We start from the raw sequence: 20,340 nt of genomic DNA, 5'->3' as shown, positions 1-20,340 counted from the left end.
GCGTAGCTCTTTAGATCGTCCTGGAGCAATTGAGTTATAATCACCAGAAGGGTGGTCCTGAAGAGCTGAAGGGGAAGCCCCCCCAAAAGTGGGCCATTGCATGTTGGTGGAGGTCCAGGGCTCATGTGACCCACGTTGTCATGGGGGTGGTAGTGGAGGGCTGCATTCTGACTTGACATTATAAATGGGCTCAGGATATTTTTACAGCAGTAGGGATAAAGTACATTTTCTTTTTCTGGAATATTCTACCCTGATTCTGGCATGGGTAAGGGAATGAACAAAGTCACAGTGGGTTTTCTCCTTACTCTGAGAACATTGGCTGAACTGAAAGTGATTGAATGTTCAAATACACAAAATGTTCTTGCTGGATTTGAACCCCTGGCCGTAGTGGGTGGTGGTGAGATTATTTATGCCAGGAGCACAGGATCACAGTGAGAAGGTGCTGGTCTGTCTGGTAGATTTTTTTTTTTTTTACCACCAATCTTGTTGTTACTGTGGTCTAACCAGCGTCTGCAGGCACAAGGATGCCCCAGGTGCCTGCTGGTTCTTGGAAGAAGCTGGGGATGGGACACCTGGCCCTTCTCCTTCTGGTGGCAGGGGACGGTGGTCCTGGCCTTCTCTGGTACACCAGGGCAATGGGCCTGCCTCAGCCATGGGCCCGCCAACAGCGAGTCTTCTCCCTGATCATATCCCCCCTTCACTGGGGAGGGAACCCTGGAGAGAGGGAGCATGGACTCTACCAGCCTTCGGTTGGCTAAATACCAAGTGAGTGGTAGTCATGGATTGGTGGAGACTGGCTTTGGAATTTATCTAAAGAGGCTTCCAGCTTTGGCCCTTGGAGGAGCCACAATCTGTGTTGAGGATGGGCTGAAAACAGGGGCAACTTTCCTTGCAGACTCTCAATGGCCACGAGGGAGCGGTGAAGTGCCTGTACCTTGACGAGTGGCACCTCCTCTCGGGAAGTAGCGATGGCCTGGTCATGGCCTGGAGCATGGTGGGGAAGTATGAGCGATGCCTCATGGCCTACAAGCATCCCAAGTACGTGCCAGGAAACCCTGTGTGATGAGTGTAGTGCTCTCTCCTTTTCCTGTCATAGCCTAGAGCTTGATTTTTGGCAGGTCAGTCCCTTCTGCTGTCTGCCAACCTTTTAACCCCTGTGCTTTTCACCCATTTCCTTTCCCCCTCCTTTACCTGTTACCCATTTCCCCCCACCACCCTCTGTTTGGCTAGTCCCTCTCCTGCCCTCACTTGTTCCTCTTAAGAAATAATAACACTAGAAGCTGGTTTTGAGAAATGTTTGAAATGTTATACTTATGACACACATGATATACTTATATCTGTTACCTACTAAATGTATGAATATTGGCAGAGCTGTCCCAAATAATGCCAATTCCATTAAATTTAAAATTTTTGGAATTGGCTTTTATCCCAGGAAACTTGTGTTCACAAAAGCTTAAAATGACCCAAGTGACAAAGGTTTAAAAATAATTGAGGATTTTCTCTGTCTGACTTATTTAGCTTATATGTGCTAAATCTAAAGAGCAATATAGCCCTGCCAAGTGTGGCTCAGCGGTTGAGCACCAACCTAGGATCCAGGAGATCAGGGTTCGATTCCTGGTCAGGGTGCATGCCCGAGTTGCATGCAGGAGGCAGCCGATCAATGACGATTCTCTCATCATTGATGTTTCTATCTCTCTCTCTCTCTCTCCCTCTCCGTTCCCCTTTCTGAAATCAATAAAAATATCTTTAAAAGAATAAATAGCAATATAAATGAACAAACAAAACACAGACAGACTCATAGAAACAGGTGGTTGCCCAATGGGAGGGGGTAGAGGGCTGGGTGAAAAAGGTGAAGGGAGTGAACAGCACAACTGGTAGTTACAGAATAGCCCAGGGATGTTCAGTCCAGCACAGAGAATGTAGTCAATAATACTGTAATAACTATGTGTGGGGCCACATGGGTACTAGACTTATTGGGGGACTCACTTTTTAAATTATATAAATGTCTAACCACTATACTGTATACCTGAAACTAATATAACATTGAATGCCAACTGTAATTGAAAAACATAACTGAGGGCTTAAAGGAGGGGCTTCCTTAAAGTCCATGGGCTAGATTCTGTTCCAAGGACAGCAAATGGATGTCATTTCACAATTCCAATCCCACTTTAGTGGTGGTGGCTGCTAGAAGCCATTTGAGAAATAGCCTGAGGTCCTATCTGGGCTTATTTGGAAAGGGTATTGTGGTCAGTTAATGGGTTTGCCATGGCCATAGGTTTTTACCAGCTGCTCTATGCCGCTCCTGTACTACGTGAATAATTCTTCTTCCTCTGAGTGCAATATAAACAATTCCAGGGAATGAGATGCTATCCCAATTGATTAAAAGAGTAAATGGGTCCTCCAGGGGGATCTATCAGGGGATAGCTATTTAGTAAAATACGTCCCTACACTCCCTTATACCCTCAAAAGAACCTCTTGAGCAGGCACACTGGCTTTGTGGGAGGTGGAAGGGGACTTGGATATATATGTGTATGTGCTCTGTCCGTGGTGCATGACTGCATTATTGAGAGTGGGTGCTTGGAAGGGCCCGTGTTCAATGATTTATCCAGACCTTAGATGACTGTCAGCAACTCTCTTAGCGTGCCATCTGGATTATCAAACCTGGACTCCAAGGAGGGAGTCAAACCTTATGCCATCCGAAAATAGTAACTATATGTTTTTAAAACCTTCCAAGCACAATTCAGTAGGATTTAGCTTAAGTATTGGAAAATAATTGGTTCCCAGCAAACCCAACAGTCTGGTCGCTATTACACCAATCCATGAGCCTCCCACTCCACCTCGGCTATGAGAGCTTCTTAGACTATTCTCATTCCCATTCAATGACATCCCCAACATACAATTCGCATCGGCTCTTGATACCTTTCATAGTTACAGTGAATCCATAGACATCTGGAGGACATGGTCAATGCTCTTGTTTATAGGGCCCCTCCTCCTGCTCATCTGTTGTAGTGCTGACAGTCACTCAATAAATATTTCCAATTGATTTTTAATGAAGACTAATTTGACAGATTGCCCTTCTGGAGAGTTATTATAATGATTGGACTGATACCCATCTTTTGAATATGTCAGAGTTGAAAAAACAGATATACTTGCTGTCTCTCCCTTTGATCTAACATTTTTTCATCCAAAATTAAGATTATGCATATAGTGTGGCAGGCAATGGATATGAGAAATAAAATTAAAGGGTACAATGTAGAGCAGACAGCAATGGTGATCCCTAGAAAAATTTGTACTCTGTAGTATCTTAAAAAAAAATAAACCCTTTACTCTTTAATGTCTTTCCCATAGCTAGTATTGTAATAATATCATTTTTTAACTTTTAAATTAAGATGTAATTTATATAACATAAAAGTCATAGTGTACAATTCAGTGGCTTTTAGTATACTCATAATGTTGTAGAACCATTACCACTATATAATTAGAGGACATTTCCATCAGTCAATAGTAATGGCCTCTGTTTCATTTCTGATTTTAGTGATTTCAGTTTTCTCTCTTATTTTCTTGGTAAGTCTAAGTAAATAATTGTCAATTTTCTAGCTAAAAGTTTGTTCATCTTTTCAAGGAACCAATTTTTGGTCTCATTGATTTTTCTCTATTGTTTTTCAATTCTCTAATTCATTAATTTCTGCTCCAAGCTTTATTTTACCTCCTTCTCCTTGGTTTGAGTTTAGTTTGAACTTCTTTTCTAGTTCTGTGAAGGGGAAAGTTAGGTTATTGGTTGGAGAAGCATAGGCATCTACTGCTGTAAATTTCCCTAGGAGCAAATTTCCCATATTTCCATCTGTTATTCATTTCTCAGTTAATTTATTGTGGCTGGAGAACTTTGTATGATTTCAGTCTTTCAAAATTTATTGAGACATATTATGTGGCCTAACATAAGGCCTATCCTGAAGAATGTGCTCTTGAGATGAATGTGTGCCCTGCTGGTATTTGGTGGGTTGTTTTGTGTATGTCTGTTAGGTCTAGTTGGTTGCTAATGTTTTTCAGGTCTTCTTCCTTGCTTATCTTCTGTCTAGTTAGTCAAGCCATTATTTAAAAGGTGGTATTGAAGTCTTCATCTGTGATTGTTGTCTATTTCTCCCTTTAGTTATATGAGTTTTGCCTCATGTATTTTCAGGTACTGTTGTTAGGTAAATATGCATTTATAATTGTTATACTTCTTGATGAACTCACCCTTTTATCATTATATAATGTACTTTTATGTCTCTATTAACAATTGTATTTTGTGTGATATTAGTATGGCCACTCCAGCTCTTGTTTGGTATGGATTATCTTTTTCCATCCTTTTACTTTGAACCTTTTTGTGTTTTTGATTCTAAAGTGAGTCTTTGTAGACAGTATATAGTTGAATCACGTTGTTTTTAATCTTTTATCCCAATCTCTGCCTTTTATTTGAAGAGCTTAATCCATTTACATTTAATGTAAAAATAACATTTTACTATTTGTTTTCTATAGTTTTATCTATTTTTTTTTTTTTTTGTTCTTCAACTTTTCTATTATGGCCTTCTTTGTTCTTTTTTTTTTTTTTTAAATATATCTTTATTGATTTCAGAGAGAGAAAAGGAGAGTGAGAGAGAGACATAGAAACATCAATGATGAGAGAGTCATTGATCAGCTGCCTCCTGCACATCCCCCTGCTGGGGATTGAGCCTACAACCCGGGCGTGTGCCCTGACCAGGAATCAAACCCCGATTGCCTGGATCCTAGGTCGATGCTCAACAGCTGAGCCAGGCCTGGCCAGGCCTTCTTTGTTCTTAAAAGGATATTTTCTAGCATATTATTTTAATTCCCTTGTCTTTTTTTGTTTTGTTTTTTACTATCTATCTTGAGTTATTTTCTTAGCAGTTGACCTGGGGATTACAATTAACATCTTAATTTATAATAATCTAATTCACATTAATAGTAACCTAATTTCAATAGTATACAAAAATTTTGTTCCTCTCCTCTCTTTTATACTCTTATTATTAGAATTAAGTCTTTATATCCTGTGTATACATCAACATAGACTTGTAATTATTGCTTTAAGCAGCTGATTTTTAAATGAGATAGAAAAAAGAGTTATAAACAAAAGATACATTTATATTGTCTTTTATATTTACCTTTACTGATGCTCTTTGTTTTTTATTTGGGAATGTCTTAATTTATCGATTTTTGAGGATGGTTTTGATGGATATAGAATTTTTGGTTTACAGTTATTTGTTTTTCTTTTAGTACTTTGAATATGTTATTTCTGTTGACTTCTGGCCTCTGTAGTTTCTGATGAGAAATAAGTTAACGTTATTGAGGATCCTTTTCATGTGATAAGCTGCTTGTCTCTTGATGCTTTCAAAGCTCTGTTTGTCTTTGTCTTTTTACAGTTGATTATGATATGTCTAGGTGTGGATCTCTTTGAATTTATTTTAATTAAAGTTTGCTAAACTTCATGGATGTGTAGATTATTTTTTCACCATATTTGGAAAGTTTGGGGCCATTATTTGTTCAAATATCTTTTCTACCCCTTTTCTCTCTTTCTGGGGCTCCTATTTTGCATATGTTGATGTTTGATGATGTTACAAAGGTTTCTAAGGCTCTGTTTTTTTTTTTTTTCCTGTTCTTTAGACTGGATAATCTCTACTGACCTCTCTTCAAGTACTTTGCTTTTTCTGCCTGCTCAGATCTACTGTTGAGTCCCTCTAGTGAATTTTCATTTCAGTTATTGTTGTCCTCAACTCCAAAATTTCAATTTGGATCCTTTTTAAATTTCTAACTCTTTATCGATATTCTCTATTTGGTGAGACACTGGTCTAATAATTTTCTATATTTTGTACATGGTTTCCATTAGCTATTTGAACATATTTAAAATAGATAATTTAAAGTCTTTGTTTAGTAAGTGAAACCATTGGGCTTCCTTGGGGACAATTTCTACTGATAACTTTTTTTACTACATATGGGCTATAGTTTCTATTATTTTTATATTCATATAATTTTTGTTGAAAACTGGACAACTCAAATATTTTATTTTTTATTAAGTTTTCTTGTGATAACATTGGTTAATAACATTATATAAATTTCAGGCATACAAATTTATAATACAACATCTATATACTCAGTTATGCTCTCACTACCTGAAGTCTAGCATCCTCTGTCATCTTGTATTTGACCCCCTTTGTCCTCTTTGTAGTCCCCCCACCTCTGCTCCCCTCCAGTAACCTCCATTCTCCTGTCTGTGTCTATGAGTTTGTTTTGTTTGTTCATTTGTTGCCTTTTGTTTTATATCTTACATATGAGTGAAGTCATATGATTCTTGTCCTTTTCTGCTTGGCTTATTTCACTTAGCGTAATACTCTCAAGACCCATTTATGTTGTTGCAAATGGCAATATTTCATCTTTCTTAAGGCTGAGTAGAATTTCATTGTATATATGTATGTACCACATCTTCATCCAATCACCTAACAACTGAGTTGTTTCCATGTCTTGACTATTGTAAATAATGCTGCAGTGAACATAGGGGATACATAAATCTTTATGAATAAATGTTTTCAAATTTTGCGGGTAGATACCCAGAAGAGGCATCGCTGGGTCACATGGTAGCTCTATTCTTAATTTTTTGAGAAACCTCCGTACTGTTTTCCATAGTGGCTACACCAGTTTACATTCCACCAGCAGTGTATGAGGGTTACCTTTTCTCCACATATCCTCTCTAATACTTGTTATTCATTTCTTGTCTTACTGATAATAGCCGTTCTAATGGGTGTGAAGTGATAGCTCATTGTGGTTTCAATTTTCATTTTCATTATAGCAAGTAATGTTGAGCATTTTCCCATGTATCCACTGGCCATCTATATGTATTCTTTGGAAAACTGTCTATTGAGGTTCTCTGCCCATTTTTTAAAAAACTGAATTGTTTGTTTTTTCTTGCTGAGTTGTATGAATTATTTATAAATTTTGGACATTAGCTCCTTATTGGAGGTGTCATTTACAAATATCTTCTCCCATTTGGTTGGTTGCCCTTTTATTTTGTTGATTGTTTCTTTAGCCGTGAAGAAGCTTCTAAGTTTGATGTACTTCCATTGATTTATTTTTGCTCTTACTTCTCTTGCCTTTGGGGTAAAGTTTACAGAGACCTCCCTGAGACCCGGGTCCATAAGTTTAGTGCCTATGTTTTCTTCTATTTTCCTTATTGTTTCAGGCCTTATATTCAAGTCTGCAATCCATTTTGAGTTAATGTTTGTGTATGGTATTAGATTGCAGTCCAATTTCATTCCTTTGCATGTGGCTTTCCAGTTTTCCCAGCATCATTTATTGAAGAGGCTTCCCTTTCTCCATTGTTTGTTTTGGCTTTTTTGTTGAAAATTAGTTACCCATATATGTGTGGGTTTATCTCTGAATTCTCAATTGTGTTTCATTGGTCTATGTGTCTGCTTTTTTGCCAATACCATACTGTTTTGATTACTGTAGCTCTGTAGTATAGTTTGAAGGCAGAGAGTGTGATACCTCTGGCTTTGTTTCCCACCCCCTCAGTATTGCTTTGGCAATTTGGGGACTTTTGTGGTTCCATACAAATTTGAGGATTTTGTTTTTGTTCTATTTCTGTGAGAAATGCTGTTGGGATTTTGATAGGGATTGCATGAAATCTATATATTGCTTTAAGTAATATGGCTATTTAACAATGTTAATTCTTCTAATCCATGAACATGGAATATCTTTCTACTTCTTTATGTCTTTTTCAGTTTCTTTCAACGTCTTGTAGTTTTCAGTGTACAGGTCCTTCAACTCTTTTGTTAAGTTTATTCCTAGGTAATTTATTCTTTTTGTTGGGATTATAAATGGGATTGTTTTCTTCATTTCTCTTGCTGATATTTTATTGTTATAAGAATGCAACAGATTTTTGTGTATTGATTTTGTATCCTGAAACTTTACTGTTTTGTTTGTTTTTTCTAATAGTTGTTTAGGTCAAGTCTTTAGGGTTTTCTATATATAGAATCATGTCTTCTGCACACAGTGCAACAGTTTTACTTCTTTGTTCCCAGTTTGTATTCCTTTGATTTCTTTTTCTTGCCCGATTGCTCTGGCAGGGACTTATAGGACTATGTTGAATAACAGTGGTGAGAGTGGGCATCCTTGTCTTGTTCTTGACCTTAGAGGAAAAGCTTTCAGTTTTTCACCACTGAGTATACTAGCTGAGGGCTTGTCATATATGGCCTTTATTATGTTGAGGTACTTTCCTTCTATACCTGTTTTATTGAGTGTTTTAATCATAAATGGATGTTATAGCTTGTCAAATGCTCTTTTTTGCTTCTATTGCTATGGTCCTATGATTTTTATCTTTTATTTTGTTAATGTGGTGTATCACCTTGTTTGCTTTATGTAAACTGTCTTTGCATTCCCACTTGATCATGATGTATTATTCTATTAATGTATTGTTATATTCAATTTGGTAGTATTTTGTTTAAGATTTTTCATCTATGTTAATTAGAGATATTGGTCTGTAATTTCCTTTTTTTTTGCATTGTCCTTGCCTGGTTTGGGTATCAGGGTAATGTTGGCCTTGTAAAATGAGTTAGGAAGTGTTCCCTCATCTTCCAGTTTGAAGGTTTTAATATGAAAACTCTGGAAATCAAATCTTTCCCATCCCTAGAGTTTGTTTTTGTTGTCGTTTGTTGTCATTTTGTTCATTAGTGTGTCCCGTATTCTTTGTCTTGTTTGGCGACTGAAGTCTCTGTTTTATTGTCTTGGTGATATAGTAGTGACCGGAAAGAGACATGAACACCTGGAAAGAAAATATCTCCAATTCTTTGCCAAGGTGCTCTGGGTGCCTACTGATGGAAGCCTTCGACTCCCAGCCAGGCAGTTGAAAATTCTACCTTAGCTCTTACTTCCTGCTTGCATAGAACATCACCGTCAGCCAAGAGTGAGAGCTTAGGCCTTCTTCAGTTCTTTCCCAAGTATGAGCACAGCCCCAGGAATAATGTATGAGCTTTTTAAAGTCCCCTGGACATTTTATTCCCCAGATTTTTCTCCAAAGCTTTTTGGTTAGTCAGTCATTTGCCTCAACAGATATGTATTGCCTTAGGCAGCAGTGATGAAAACACTGGCTTATAGATGTTTTCAATAAATTCCCCCAGGCAGCAGCTTTAGCACTGGTGAAATAAAGACAAGTTTTTTGAATCACTTTCCAGGAAACCACCAGACAGGTCAAATAATTCACTGTGAATAAGGTCTGTTCTGTTTCCTCCAGTACCAGGAATGTGGACTGTTATTTTCAATGGCTACCACTGGACTGGGAAGTTTGGAACGGGACTAGTGTCCATACTGAGACTAAACCATTTTTCTTGTCTAAGTGCTCCCTGACTTGCTGCAAGCCTCTGATTATTTTCCAGATTTCCTAAATATTTATTCTGACTGCCACCCCCTGGCATTTGTTTCATAGCTTTAATGGAAGGATAGACTTTTGGAGTTTTTGCCTTCTCCGTTTTCATTGGCATCACTTTTTGTAGTGTCTTTTGATAGAGAAGGAACAAAGGAGACAAATGACTTATTTCTAGGACAGAGATAAAACCTGAAAGGAGACTGGTCTATGGTAGGGTCATAACCACCACAATTATGTTGGGTGCCAAGCTGTTTTTGAAATACTTTGACTTAATCCTGACAGCAGTTCTATGAGGCAGAAATCACTATCCCCTCTTCATAGAGGAGAAAACTGAAGACTGAGCGGCTAAGTTACTTTTTCAAGGTTATACAGCCAGTAGGTTGTAGAATTAGGTTTTGATCCCAGGTTTTCTGGTCCCAAAGCCTGTGCTGTAATGGTATTGGCTGAGCTACCAAGTGTCACAGGAACCTATGAGAAGTGCAGGCCCAGCTCAGCAGGATCAGAAAAGATATAGAAAGAGGCAAACACTTCTCCCACAGACATCTTTCCTAGTGTTGGATTCCCTGACAAGTGGACTGAGATGCACTTAGGGCACCAATAAAGTCATTGTATTTCCATCTTGGAAAAAACCTAGAACTGTTTTGGACTTTCTTATACTTAACCTATTATACTCTATATCTATATCTATCTCTATCTATCTATTATCTGTCTCTATCATCTATCTATCATCTATCTATCTCTGTCTATCTATCTATCTATCTATCTATCTATCTATCTATCTATCTATCTATCTATCTATCTATCATCTATCTATCTATCTATCATCTATCTATCATCTATATCTATCTATCTATCTATCTATCTATCTATCTATCTATCTATCTATCTATCTATCTATCATCATCATCTATCTATCATCTATCTATCTATCTATCTATCTATCTATCTATCTATCTATCTATCTATCTATCTATCTATCATCTATCTATCTATCTATCTATCATCTATCTATCTATCTATCTATCATCAATCATCTATCTATCATCTATCATCTATCTATCATCATCTATCATCTATCTATCTATCATCTATCTATCTATCTATCTATCTATCTATCTATCTATCTATCTATCTATCATCATCATCATCATCATCATCTATCTATTATCTATTATCACATAAAGAGGGATTCAAGCCACATTGGCGTCTTTACTATTCTTTGAATATGCTACACATGCTCCTGCCTTTCAAGTTCTTTGTTAATTCTAATTTGCTAGTGGTTGGGGCCTTGAAAAGTCTTAATCTGGCCCTTGGACCTGACCAAGGCTCATGCCAAATGATATGAGATAGATGTCATTTTTTAACACACTGTAGCAATGATCACACTCTAAAACATGAGTTGACACCCTCTTTTTCAACAAATATTTATTGAGGGTCTACTATGGGCTAGGCCCTAATTTAGGGCATGCAAAGATGAATAAGACATAGGGTATACCCAAAAGAGCCCATCATACACCTAAAGTTTGTATGTGTGTGTGTGTGGGGCGGGGGGGGGGGATTGGGATAAGAGATGGTTTTATGAGCTAGGCCATGGATGGACTTAGATGGGTACAGATGGCAGGGATGGGTGGACTTGCTTTGCATATAAAATCAGACAAATTGGTGGCATTAAATTCAACTTTTCAATATCATTGACAGGACTGGGTTAGTTACATTTTTCAGAATTGGATACCCTACATATCTGGGATCCCACTTGGACCAGCTGCTGTGGGGTGGATTCTGTTGGAGGCATCTGTCTAAGTCTTCTCCTGCTCCTTTCTCTTTTCTTACTGGCCGTCACAAAAGGGAACTGATAAATCTCATACCTGGGTACAGTTTTCCTTCAGGATGTTTAATTGGAAGAATGAAAACCAGCAATTTAAGACTCAAAAGAAATGCTCAAATACCAGATTTTTTTTCTTCCTATAAAGATGATAATTTTTGCTTTGCTCTTTCTTTATCTAATAGTACTATTGGAAAAGAAATCAAAACATTAAATAATTCACTCCGGCCAGGTGGCTTAGTTGCTTGGAATGTCTTCCTGTGCACCAAAAGGTGGCGGGTTTGATTCCTGGTCAGGGCACATACCTAGGTTGTGGGTTCGATCCCAGTCAGGCGTGTACGGGAGGCAACCCATCGATGTTTCTCTCTCACATCATGTTTCTCTCTCTCAATCTCGACCAATGGAAACATATCCATTTAATCCTCGAGTGAGGATTAAAAGAAAAAAAAAACATTAAATAATTCTTAGCAGGACCTTTGTAGATGTCAATAGCTAGGAATCAAATTATAAGAGAAAATCTGATCATCTATAAAACAGACCCCACAAAAATTTGTGCCATAAGCCTCTGTATTTGGCCACCTTGTGGCACTGTGAAAAATAATCGCAGAACAGGAGGCGAGAGTACAGCCATGTGTGAGGGTTAACGGTTTACATCAAGAATTATGACATGACGGCAGACATCCCTCAGCAAGTTACAACCACTGCCTCCCGACCATACACAAAATACCCTGAGCTGTAAAAGCACCCAAGCAGTTTCCCAGAGGGCAGGCGCGGCCTCTTGCTCTGTTCCCTTCCAGGGATGTGCTCCACGTGGCCCTTCTCTTCCTCCGGGTCATCAGCGCCTGCGCAGATGGCAAGATCCGCATTTACAACTTCCTGAATGGGAACTGCCTGAAGGTGATGAAAGCCAACGGCAGAGGTGATCCCGTGCTGTCCTTCTTTGTTCAGGGCAACAGGTGGGTGGTTGGTGTGGAGGTCAGAGCTATGAACAATTGTTTGGATGATTCTGTCTCCTCTCGGACACCAGCCCTGGATTTTCTGGCAGTAGGAGAGAGTAGGTAAACTGGGCTCTCCTCCAATTTTGGCTGGAGGAGAGTCATAGTTTCAGGGGAGACTAAGGAGACTTTGCAGCAAACTTAGCAATCAGGGTTCACATCACTCCTAGTTTGTTCTGAGTGTCAGGGCAAGTCGTGCAGAGTGCAGTCTGGCTTAGCTGCAGGGACCACCGCCCCTGCTTGCCCCCTGGGCGTGCCCTCGGCTGGGCCCCAGAGCTCCGAGCGCTCCCCGAAGCTTCACTTCTGATGCGGAGCCTGCAGCAGCTGGAGAGGTCCAGTGTCCGGTGGGACAGTGCTGAGCCGATGAGTTTACAGAAGCCAGACCTGGGACTAGACTAATTGTATACAGCATGGTGTTTGCTATATGCCACGTTCAGGGTGATGTTATGTGAAAATACCCAAATAGAATTAACTTTTAAGTTCTACCACAGGCTCACTTGAGACATCAGTTCATCTCCGTGAATCATATTGCCTTCTCTTTAATGAGACTTGACTAATACTATTTCTCATCTTAAAGAGGAAGGGTTGGTAATAAGTCTCAATAAATAAACACTTTTCAGTCACGAGGTGATAATATTTAAAAAAAAATCACCTCTGACTTTCTCATTCCTGACATCCGAAGAGAGACTGTTGAGTAAAAATAAATCTGCAAGAGATTTCTAATTGGAATGATTCCCCAAATTTTATTCCAGTCTTTTCAACCAAAACAAGTCACCCATTTAGAGAGTTTACACTAATCATTAAGGTCTTAAAATTGCAGCCGTGGAGCAGAAAGGAACCTATACCCAGTCTTTTTGTTCCTTGTTTAAGGTTACAGGAGGTCTAGGCTCAGAGTGAGGAGAGCAGCTTGCTCTGTGAACACTGTGAACAAGAGAAACCCATGGGCGGGCGGGAGGCAGTTCTTGGGGGGCCAGGTTTGGAACTCCTTTCCTACCAGGTCATCAAAGTGGGGATTAGGGAAGACGGAAACCACCCTGCTGTATAAATTACAAATGTTCCATCTAAATGTAGAGTGTGCATGGAGACCCTGGAGTGATGGGGTGAAGTGGAGTGACTGGAGGGCCATGGAGGAGGGAACCCCTCCCATTAATGAGTTTCCCACATCCCATCACAGCAACACAAACATGGCATTTGGATGCTGTGCTTAAAACAAGAGTGAATTTCAGGACATCTGTGTGCAGAGTACCTAAGCCTTCTGCCTCGGGCATCCTAGGTGCTTGACACTCACTCCAAGAACGGAAATTCTTTTAAAAATATTTTAACTCCAAAAGCAAAGTAATGAGAACATGTGTGCCCTGCTCTCACTTAATTAACAACAAAAACAGAGCCCTGCCGCAGGGCCTGCTACCCTAGACCCTTCAATGACCTACCCACCCTACCGGCACAGTCATTTCCTGGGGACTCTTCCCTTGGCCTGAGGATGGGACAGGACGGCAGTGGGCATGCAGATCTGCGGCCGGGCAGTGGCGGCCTCCAGGCCCCTTTTGTGGGCAATCTTGTTTTGTTTCCAGGATGTTGGTCAACACGGAGAGCAACGTCCTCCTGTTCCAGTTTGAGAACGTAAAGTGGCAGTACTCCCTGGAGCGGGCCAAGCCGAAGAAGAACAAAGATAAAGAGGAGGACCGGGAGGACAGCCCCCTCGAAGTCCTATCCAAGGGCTCCGTCTCTGGGAAGCCAGCGGCGGCCCCGGAGTCCCTGCTGAGTAAACCTCAAAGGTCCCGCATGCTCCTGAAGGCGGCCAAGGTTTCGGCAGGTAAGGGCCTCACTCCCAGCCCATCTCGGCGTACCCGGTGAAGCAGGGGATGGGCTGCCAGGACCAGCTTCATCATGGGATATTTTGGCCAGTGGTTTCTTGATAATATAAATCCCTACCTTTCAGGAAGGCGGGGATTTTCTTTGATTTGCCAATTTGTTAGCCAGCTCAAGGGAACCGCCTGATCTCCAAGGCCTAAGTTCCCAGACTTATTATAATCTTTGAAGAGCAGTGAACGCCAGCCCTTAATACTGGCCATTAAAACGAAAACCAAGCAACCAACCTCAAACATATAGTACATACTTATTGTCTTAAGACAAAATATTATTATACTGCAGAAAAATGTTCTGCAAAATGTTTTATCTCTAGACCCCTGATTGATAACACGCATACTTGGAAAACATTAGTTATGAAGCAGGTGCCTGTGTGTGTGTGTGTAGGTATGGGGCAGAGTGGCATGGCTCATGCCGTTTATAAGACATAAAAGAATAAGTTGTGTGGGGGCTAGCGTAGGCAGACTCCTTTCTTTTACCTGCCCTGTATTTGGCATGTGAAATGGGACCCACCGATCAAACAGATCACCTCCCAGCATATTATACTGTAAATGGTCAGACAGGAGAAAGCAAGGAGAGTTTTATAATGCTCTGTAAATGGTCAGATAGGAGAAAGCAAGGAGAGTTTTATAATGCTCAGAGCTTAATAGGAAAAGGGGCGGGAGGGAGACAGGGGGTACTCTAATGCTAAGGTCAGGTGACTACATAGTTTCACATGACAAACAACAAGGTGATGGTTTGGGTGAAAACCAGTCCAATGATCAGCTATGCCCCATTATTCAGACTTAATTGAATTATGTAATTACTATGGTTTTCTCTTCAATCTTAATTTACCAGTGTCACTGGAGGGGCCTCAAAGTCAAGGAAAGCCAAAATCACCCCGAAGAGATGGAGATGGCAAGAAGAGAGCGAGTCCTGTTTCTAAGGAAGCAAGTGGCTTGGTTGGTGGGCAGGAGAGTTTGGAAGCAAAATCCCTTGCAGGAGATAAGATGAAAGGTGAGACTTTAGTCTGAATCAGCGGCATGATCCAATTCTCTCTCTCTTCCTCTCTCTCTCCCTCCCTCCATTGCTCGCTTTGTTAGTCTAGTTTCTCAGCAGATCAATAACTTTGCTTTATCTTTAAGAATTCAGAATGGCCTGGCCGGGCATGGCTCAGCGGTTGAGCGTCGACCTAGGATCCAGGAGATCGGGGTTCGATTCCCGGTCAGGGCACATGCCTGGGTTGCGGGCTCAATCAATGACTCTCTCATCATTGGTGTTTCTCTCTCTCTCTCTCCCTCTCCTTCCCTTCCTCTGAAATCAATAAAGATATATTTAAAAAAAAGAAAAAAAAAGAAAAAAAAAAAGAATTCAGAATGGATAAAATGCCCAGCTTTTCCTAAAAGTGATTGGTTTTACTTAATTGTGTCCTTACTAACTGAGGCCACAGAGCGAGAACCTTTGTAAGAGCTAGGTTTCCAGCTTGCGGCTCATAGCCTGACCCCTTTCTTCCCTGCCATTCAGCCTCCTCACTTCTTGGACTATTGTGTCATCAGTCTGAGTAATGGGGCAGTTGTGGCTGATTGCAGAGGGCGTTTTAGGGGACTTCATGAGGAAGGAGATAGATTTAGGGATGGGTGCCAGGTATGTGAAATAAGGAAATAAGGGAGAGAGATGGGGAAGGGGCTTTTAAGAAGAGTGACTGGGCATCACAAATAGTATGTCCCTTTGTTGTTTTTGAGAATCTTTGATAAAGATTTAAAATGCCTTTCAAATAGTTTTGGTTAATATAATAGTGATTCTTTGAACCAAACTCCCTGCGGAGACTAATTTCAAGGTGAGGGGAAAACAAAGTTTTAGGAAGGCTCTAACGGTGGGCATGTCTGTGTACCTATGTAGATATGCCTATAGTGTAAAGTCCTCAGAGTGGCATTGCTGAGCCAAAGGATAACTGCATTTAAAAACTAGAAATATATTGTCATGATTGTCCTTAAAAAATGGCATATCAATTTACCATCCCACCAAGGATGCATGAGGGGTCCCACTGCACCCATGCCCACACTGGGTGTCATCCATCATTTTGGGCTTACTTGTATGATAAGAGAAAAAGGTATCTGCATGTCTTTAAGGATGACCACTAAGAAACTAAATGTTCATCAGTGGGCAATGACTAATAATGAAAAATCCACACTATGCAATATTACACAACAGCTAAAACTGTATCATGAGGATCTACACATACTGACTTGGAGAGAGATACACAATATATTATTACATATAAAAAAAGACAAGTTAATGAACAAAGACTCAGCACAGTTCCTTTTTACGAAGGGAGAAAAAACCATGTGTTCTGTCGCACATGCACGTGAGTACGCGGGATGGTTTATTCTGGAATTGAAAGGAGAGTGGGGAAGATTTTGACATCTTAATTTTATTTACTTTTATATGTTTTAATAAAATGTTATTTAATTCACAAAGGAAAAGGGAGAAATTTAAAGTTTCATTCCATCCTAGTATGTCCATACACAAGCATCTTGGGATAAAGCGATTTGGTCAAGGAAAATTATATGCTTAACACATGGTTGCATTTTATTTGCTAGCTTTAGATTGGTATAGTTTGGGGTACAGGCTTTTACTTACTGGGTCAGACTAGACAAAGGACTTCTATTTTTCAGGACTCAGTTATTTCTTTTGTAAAATGGGAATAATACTTTCACTGTATCTGGGAGGTGTTGTAGGGATTGAAAGGCCAAAATGAAATATAATAGCACTGATATAATAGATTTGCTCACTTGTGAAGACATCCTTGTTCACTCAAGGTCTTAGACATCTTGGTGGTCTTGACCATAATGTAGTGTGACAGAATGAATCTCTGGTCCTTGTCAGCAGCTTTTGGCCCCACTGCTATTGCGTAAAACATTTTGGGAACTCCTGTTCCGGAACTGCCTTTTGGTCATGCTGTGATATTTAGCATTTCCCAGGGGTGACATTTTTTTTGAAGGCAGTTTTGATTTTAAAAAATGTCCAAAGATCATTTGGAGTCAAATTTGATTAATAAGATGGAAATCAAATTTCATCATTCAATTTTTCTTTAAAAACAGAGGGATGTTACTATGAATTTATAAGGCCTATTCTGTGTGAATTATAAATGAGGTGTGATGTTTCAAAACAGGTGTGGAGCTTTGGGATTACATGCTGCCTCCAAAATATGCATATTTAGAGGTTGATACACACACACAAATACTAGCATATCTGTTAAAGGCTTGTATTGAATATGTCATAATTTCTGGTACCATAGAGGATTTTTGCCCACATGATGGCATGTCTATTGGGCAAGAAAGATGTCAGTTTGCATAGCAGTTAGAATGGATTTAATTTTCATGTATAAGTACTTAATATTTTTCATGTGACACTGATTTGTTTCCTTTTTTTTTTTTTTAAAAAACCCCCCACAAAAACAGATGATACAGAGAAAGTACCAAAAAAAGGACAGCTGCAAACTCCTGGAGACCTGACCAGTCATTCAAAGAAAAACTCCTGGCAAATCTCTATGTCCCCAGACCGGTTCCTCCTGACCGTTAATGCCCTGCAGCAAGCCCATAACTCAGGCGACTTTGCCTATCCCCGCAGGCCCCAGACCCAAGTCACTGACACCTGGGGACCTTTAATTTCACACCCAAGGAAGGTCCTTAGTTTCAAAGGAAAATCATTACAACATGCAGTTGATAGGTTGAGAGTCAGCAACCCACCCATGGATGTGAAACAAACCAATATTTTCCTTGAAGTCCAGAAACTGCAGCCCAACTTGAAGAACTCTTTGCACAGTCCCCGAGTCCAGTCCACCATACCCCAGCCCATGCTCATTCGCCCCAGGGTCTCCGGCACCTTGAAGGGTGAAGACGGAGCAGCTGGTTCACTTGACAGGACAGTGCGAAGCTTCAGCCCCTTAACCAGCATGCAGGTCATTAAGCCAAACCGCATGCTGGCTCCCCCGGCAGGCATGGCAACCCTGTCTTTCAAGAAAGAGTGGCCTCGCTGCTGCACGGCCCTCGATTCCTTTAGAGTGAACACTGAATTCATGCTGCTGACTGTGCGGGAGGAGAAGGAGTACGAGGAGGCCAAGATGAAAGAGTACCAGGCCCGAAAGCCCGCTGGAGTGATCAACCCAGAAAAGGCCAGCAAAGCTGCCTGGATCAGGAAGATCAAAGGCCTGCCCATAGATAATTTCATGAAGCAAGGGAAAACGGCAGCCCCTGAGCTTGGTCCAAACGTATTTATCTGAACCAGCCTTGGGAAATTACAATGTCCTGCAATAAAAAGGAAACCAAGTGGATGTTGGTGTTTGGCTTCTTGGGTTTGTTGTTGTTGTTTACTGTTCCCTGGCAATTGACATGGGGACTCCTGTTTATCTTCCTATAAGCCAAAGAAATGACATTATCAAAAGAAGGAAACAGAGGGAGGCTGGGAGAGATTGGTATTTGTGGTCCCACTGAAAACCACTCACTGAGACTGTGGAAGCCCAATTTCATGGGGGAGGGGAAGGTTGGGGAAGTGATCATTGGAAATGAAATACCACTCATCACTATCAATTTAGTGCTATCATTTTAATGGCAAACAAACTGATGAGGTTGTATCAGAATAATGCATTGGAGTTCCTTGGTGTTTTTGCACCGAAGCCTGATGAAGTTCAGGGAGTTCAGTGAAGAATCTAAAAGGAGAAGTCCTCAGTGGGGTTGACCTATTGCATTTGGGAACGCTGTGTGTTCTTCTCCTCATTAGGGCTAACTCCTATGAAAGAGAATGAAGCATATTTACCCTTTCTACAAAGGGGGGGTCACGAATATCGTATGTGTTGAGGTTTCTACTTATACCTTCTGAGGATGGTGGTGTTGATATCATTGTAATTAACTAGTTATTTGTAATAGGAAAGGAGCAAAAGAGAGGTCAGACATTATAAACATGGCTATTTGGGGACCTTCATCAGGAAGCTGAAATTTCACACTCCCCAGGGAACCACCAGCCTACTGGGGGAAGGGACTGGACAGAGGGAAGGATGGACACATGCGCAGTGAAGTTGGGATGACGTAGGGAAGGTGCTTGCCATCTGTCTAACCTGGAAACAGAAATCATTGGCTAGAAGAGGCGAGGCCAATGCAAGCCTGAGAAAATTTGGGAATACATAATCCCCGAGACAAAGGAGCTCTCTTTCTCTTGGCTGGTGGGGTTCTCCTGTTCCTGCTTCCTTGCATTCACCTGTGTTTCCTTCACAGACGTGTGGCCCTGTAGAACCCACATGCAATGGACTGATGGACTACAACTGGGAACACAAACTAATCTAGCTTAATGCTGGACTGGACACTGCTTCATTTTGGAGCTAAAACTCTGGACACTGGCTCTGACTCTAGCTCTGCTGAAGCTACACTTCTTCCTTGGTGGGACCTTGGAAACTCAAGGGTTTAATTCTGCAAAAATAAAGCTTTCTACAATATCTCAGCCTCATGTGCAAGTCTCAGAAAATTCCTTTCCTCAGGATATCACAAGAAGTCCACTCCCACTAGCAACAGATGGAGATATGGAGATCTCCCCACTGATAACAATATCAGGGACCTGGTAGGTAATTTAGAAGAGTACAGCCCACCACAAGGACTATGGAGAGCTCAAGCCCCATCCAAATGGGATAGCTCCTACTCAGTGGCTCAGCATGGCCAAAGAATGCTGTGAGATAATAGAAAATATATATTGGCCTCGGCAACTGGTTCCTGGCACAGAGCTCCTGAAACCCTCTTAATTCCTAAGTGATAGGAGCAGTAGGAGTATCTTTTGTTCTAATGAGGTGACTGAGTGGGCTCTTGGATGGGGCCTTGTCACCAGAAAAACCAAGCCATGACTAGAAGCTTGGAATTTTCAGCCCACCTCCCCATTCTTTAGAGAGGAAGACGGACTGGAGATGGAGTTAACAATTGAACACGCCTGCATGAGGAAGCTCTAGAAAAATCCCAATAGTAGGGGGTTTGGAGAGCTTCCAGGTTGGTGAACACGTCCATATACCGGAGGGTGACCCCCCATCTCCACAGAAGCTCCTGAGCTGGGGGCCCTTCCAGACCTTGCCCTATATATGTCTTCATCTTGCTGTTCATTCGAATCCTTTATCATGTCCTTTAATAAACTGGTAAATGTAAGTAAGTGTTTCTCTGAGTTCTGTGGGCTGCTCTTGCAAGTTAATTGAACCTGAGGAGGGGGTCATGGGAACCTCCAATCTACAGCTGGTT

At 40.8% G+C, this 20,340-nt stretch overlaps 1 protein-coding gene across 1 annotated transcript in view; it reads left to right on the top strand.

Annotated features, from left to right (window-relative positions):
* The window catches only part of FBXW10B (F-box and WD repeat domain containing 10B), a 45,047-nt gene extending 24,805 nt beyond the window's left edge, over positions 1 to 20,242 (top strand). Inside the window, exons 10-14 of the mRNA XM_081161908.1 lie at positions 896 to 1,038; positions 12,029 to 12,187; positions 13,798 to 14,039; positions 14,930 to 15,088; positions 17,533 to 20,242. Of these exons, the coding sequence (XP_081018034.1) occupies positions 896 to 1,038; positions 12,029 to 12,187; positions 13,798 to 14,039; positions 14,930 to 15,088; positions 17,533 to 18,353 (1,524 nt within the window). The 3' untranslated portion in view covers positions 18,354 to 20,242. The remainder of the gene's footprint in view (positions 1 to 895; positions 1,039 to 12,028; positions 12,188 to 13,797; positions 14,040 to 14,929; positions 15,089 to 17,532) is intronic.
* The last annotated feature ends 98 nt before the right edge of the window (positions 20,243 to 20,340 follow it).

This window comes from Miniopterus schreibersii (assembly GCF_964146895.1).
Source record: "Miniopterus schreibersii genome assembly, chromosome: 16".
NCBI lineage: Eukaryota > Metazoa > Chordata > Mammalia > Chiroptera > Miniopteridae > Miniopterus > Miniopterus schreibersii.
This window is presented reverse-complemented; position numbering and strand designations above follow the sequence as displayed.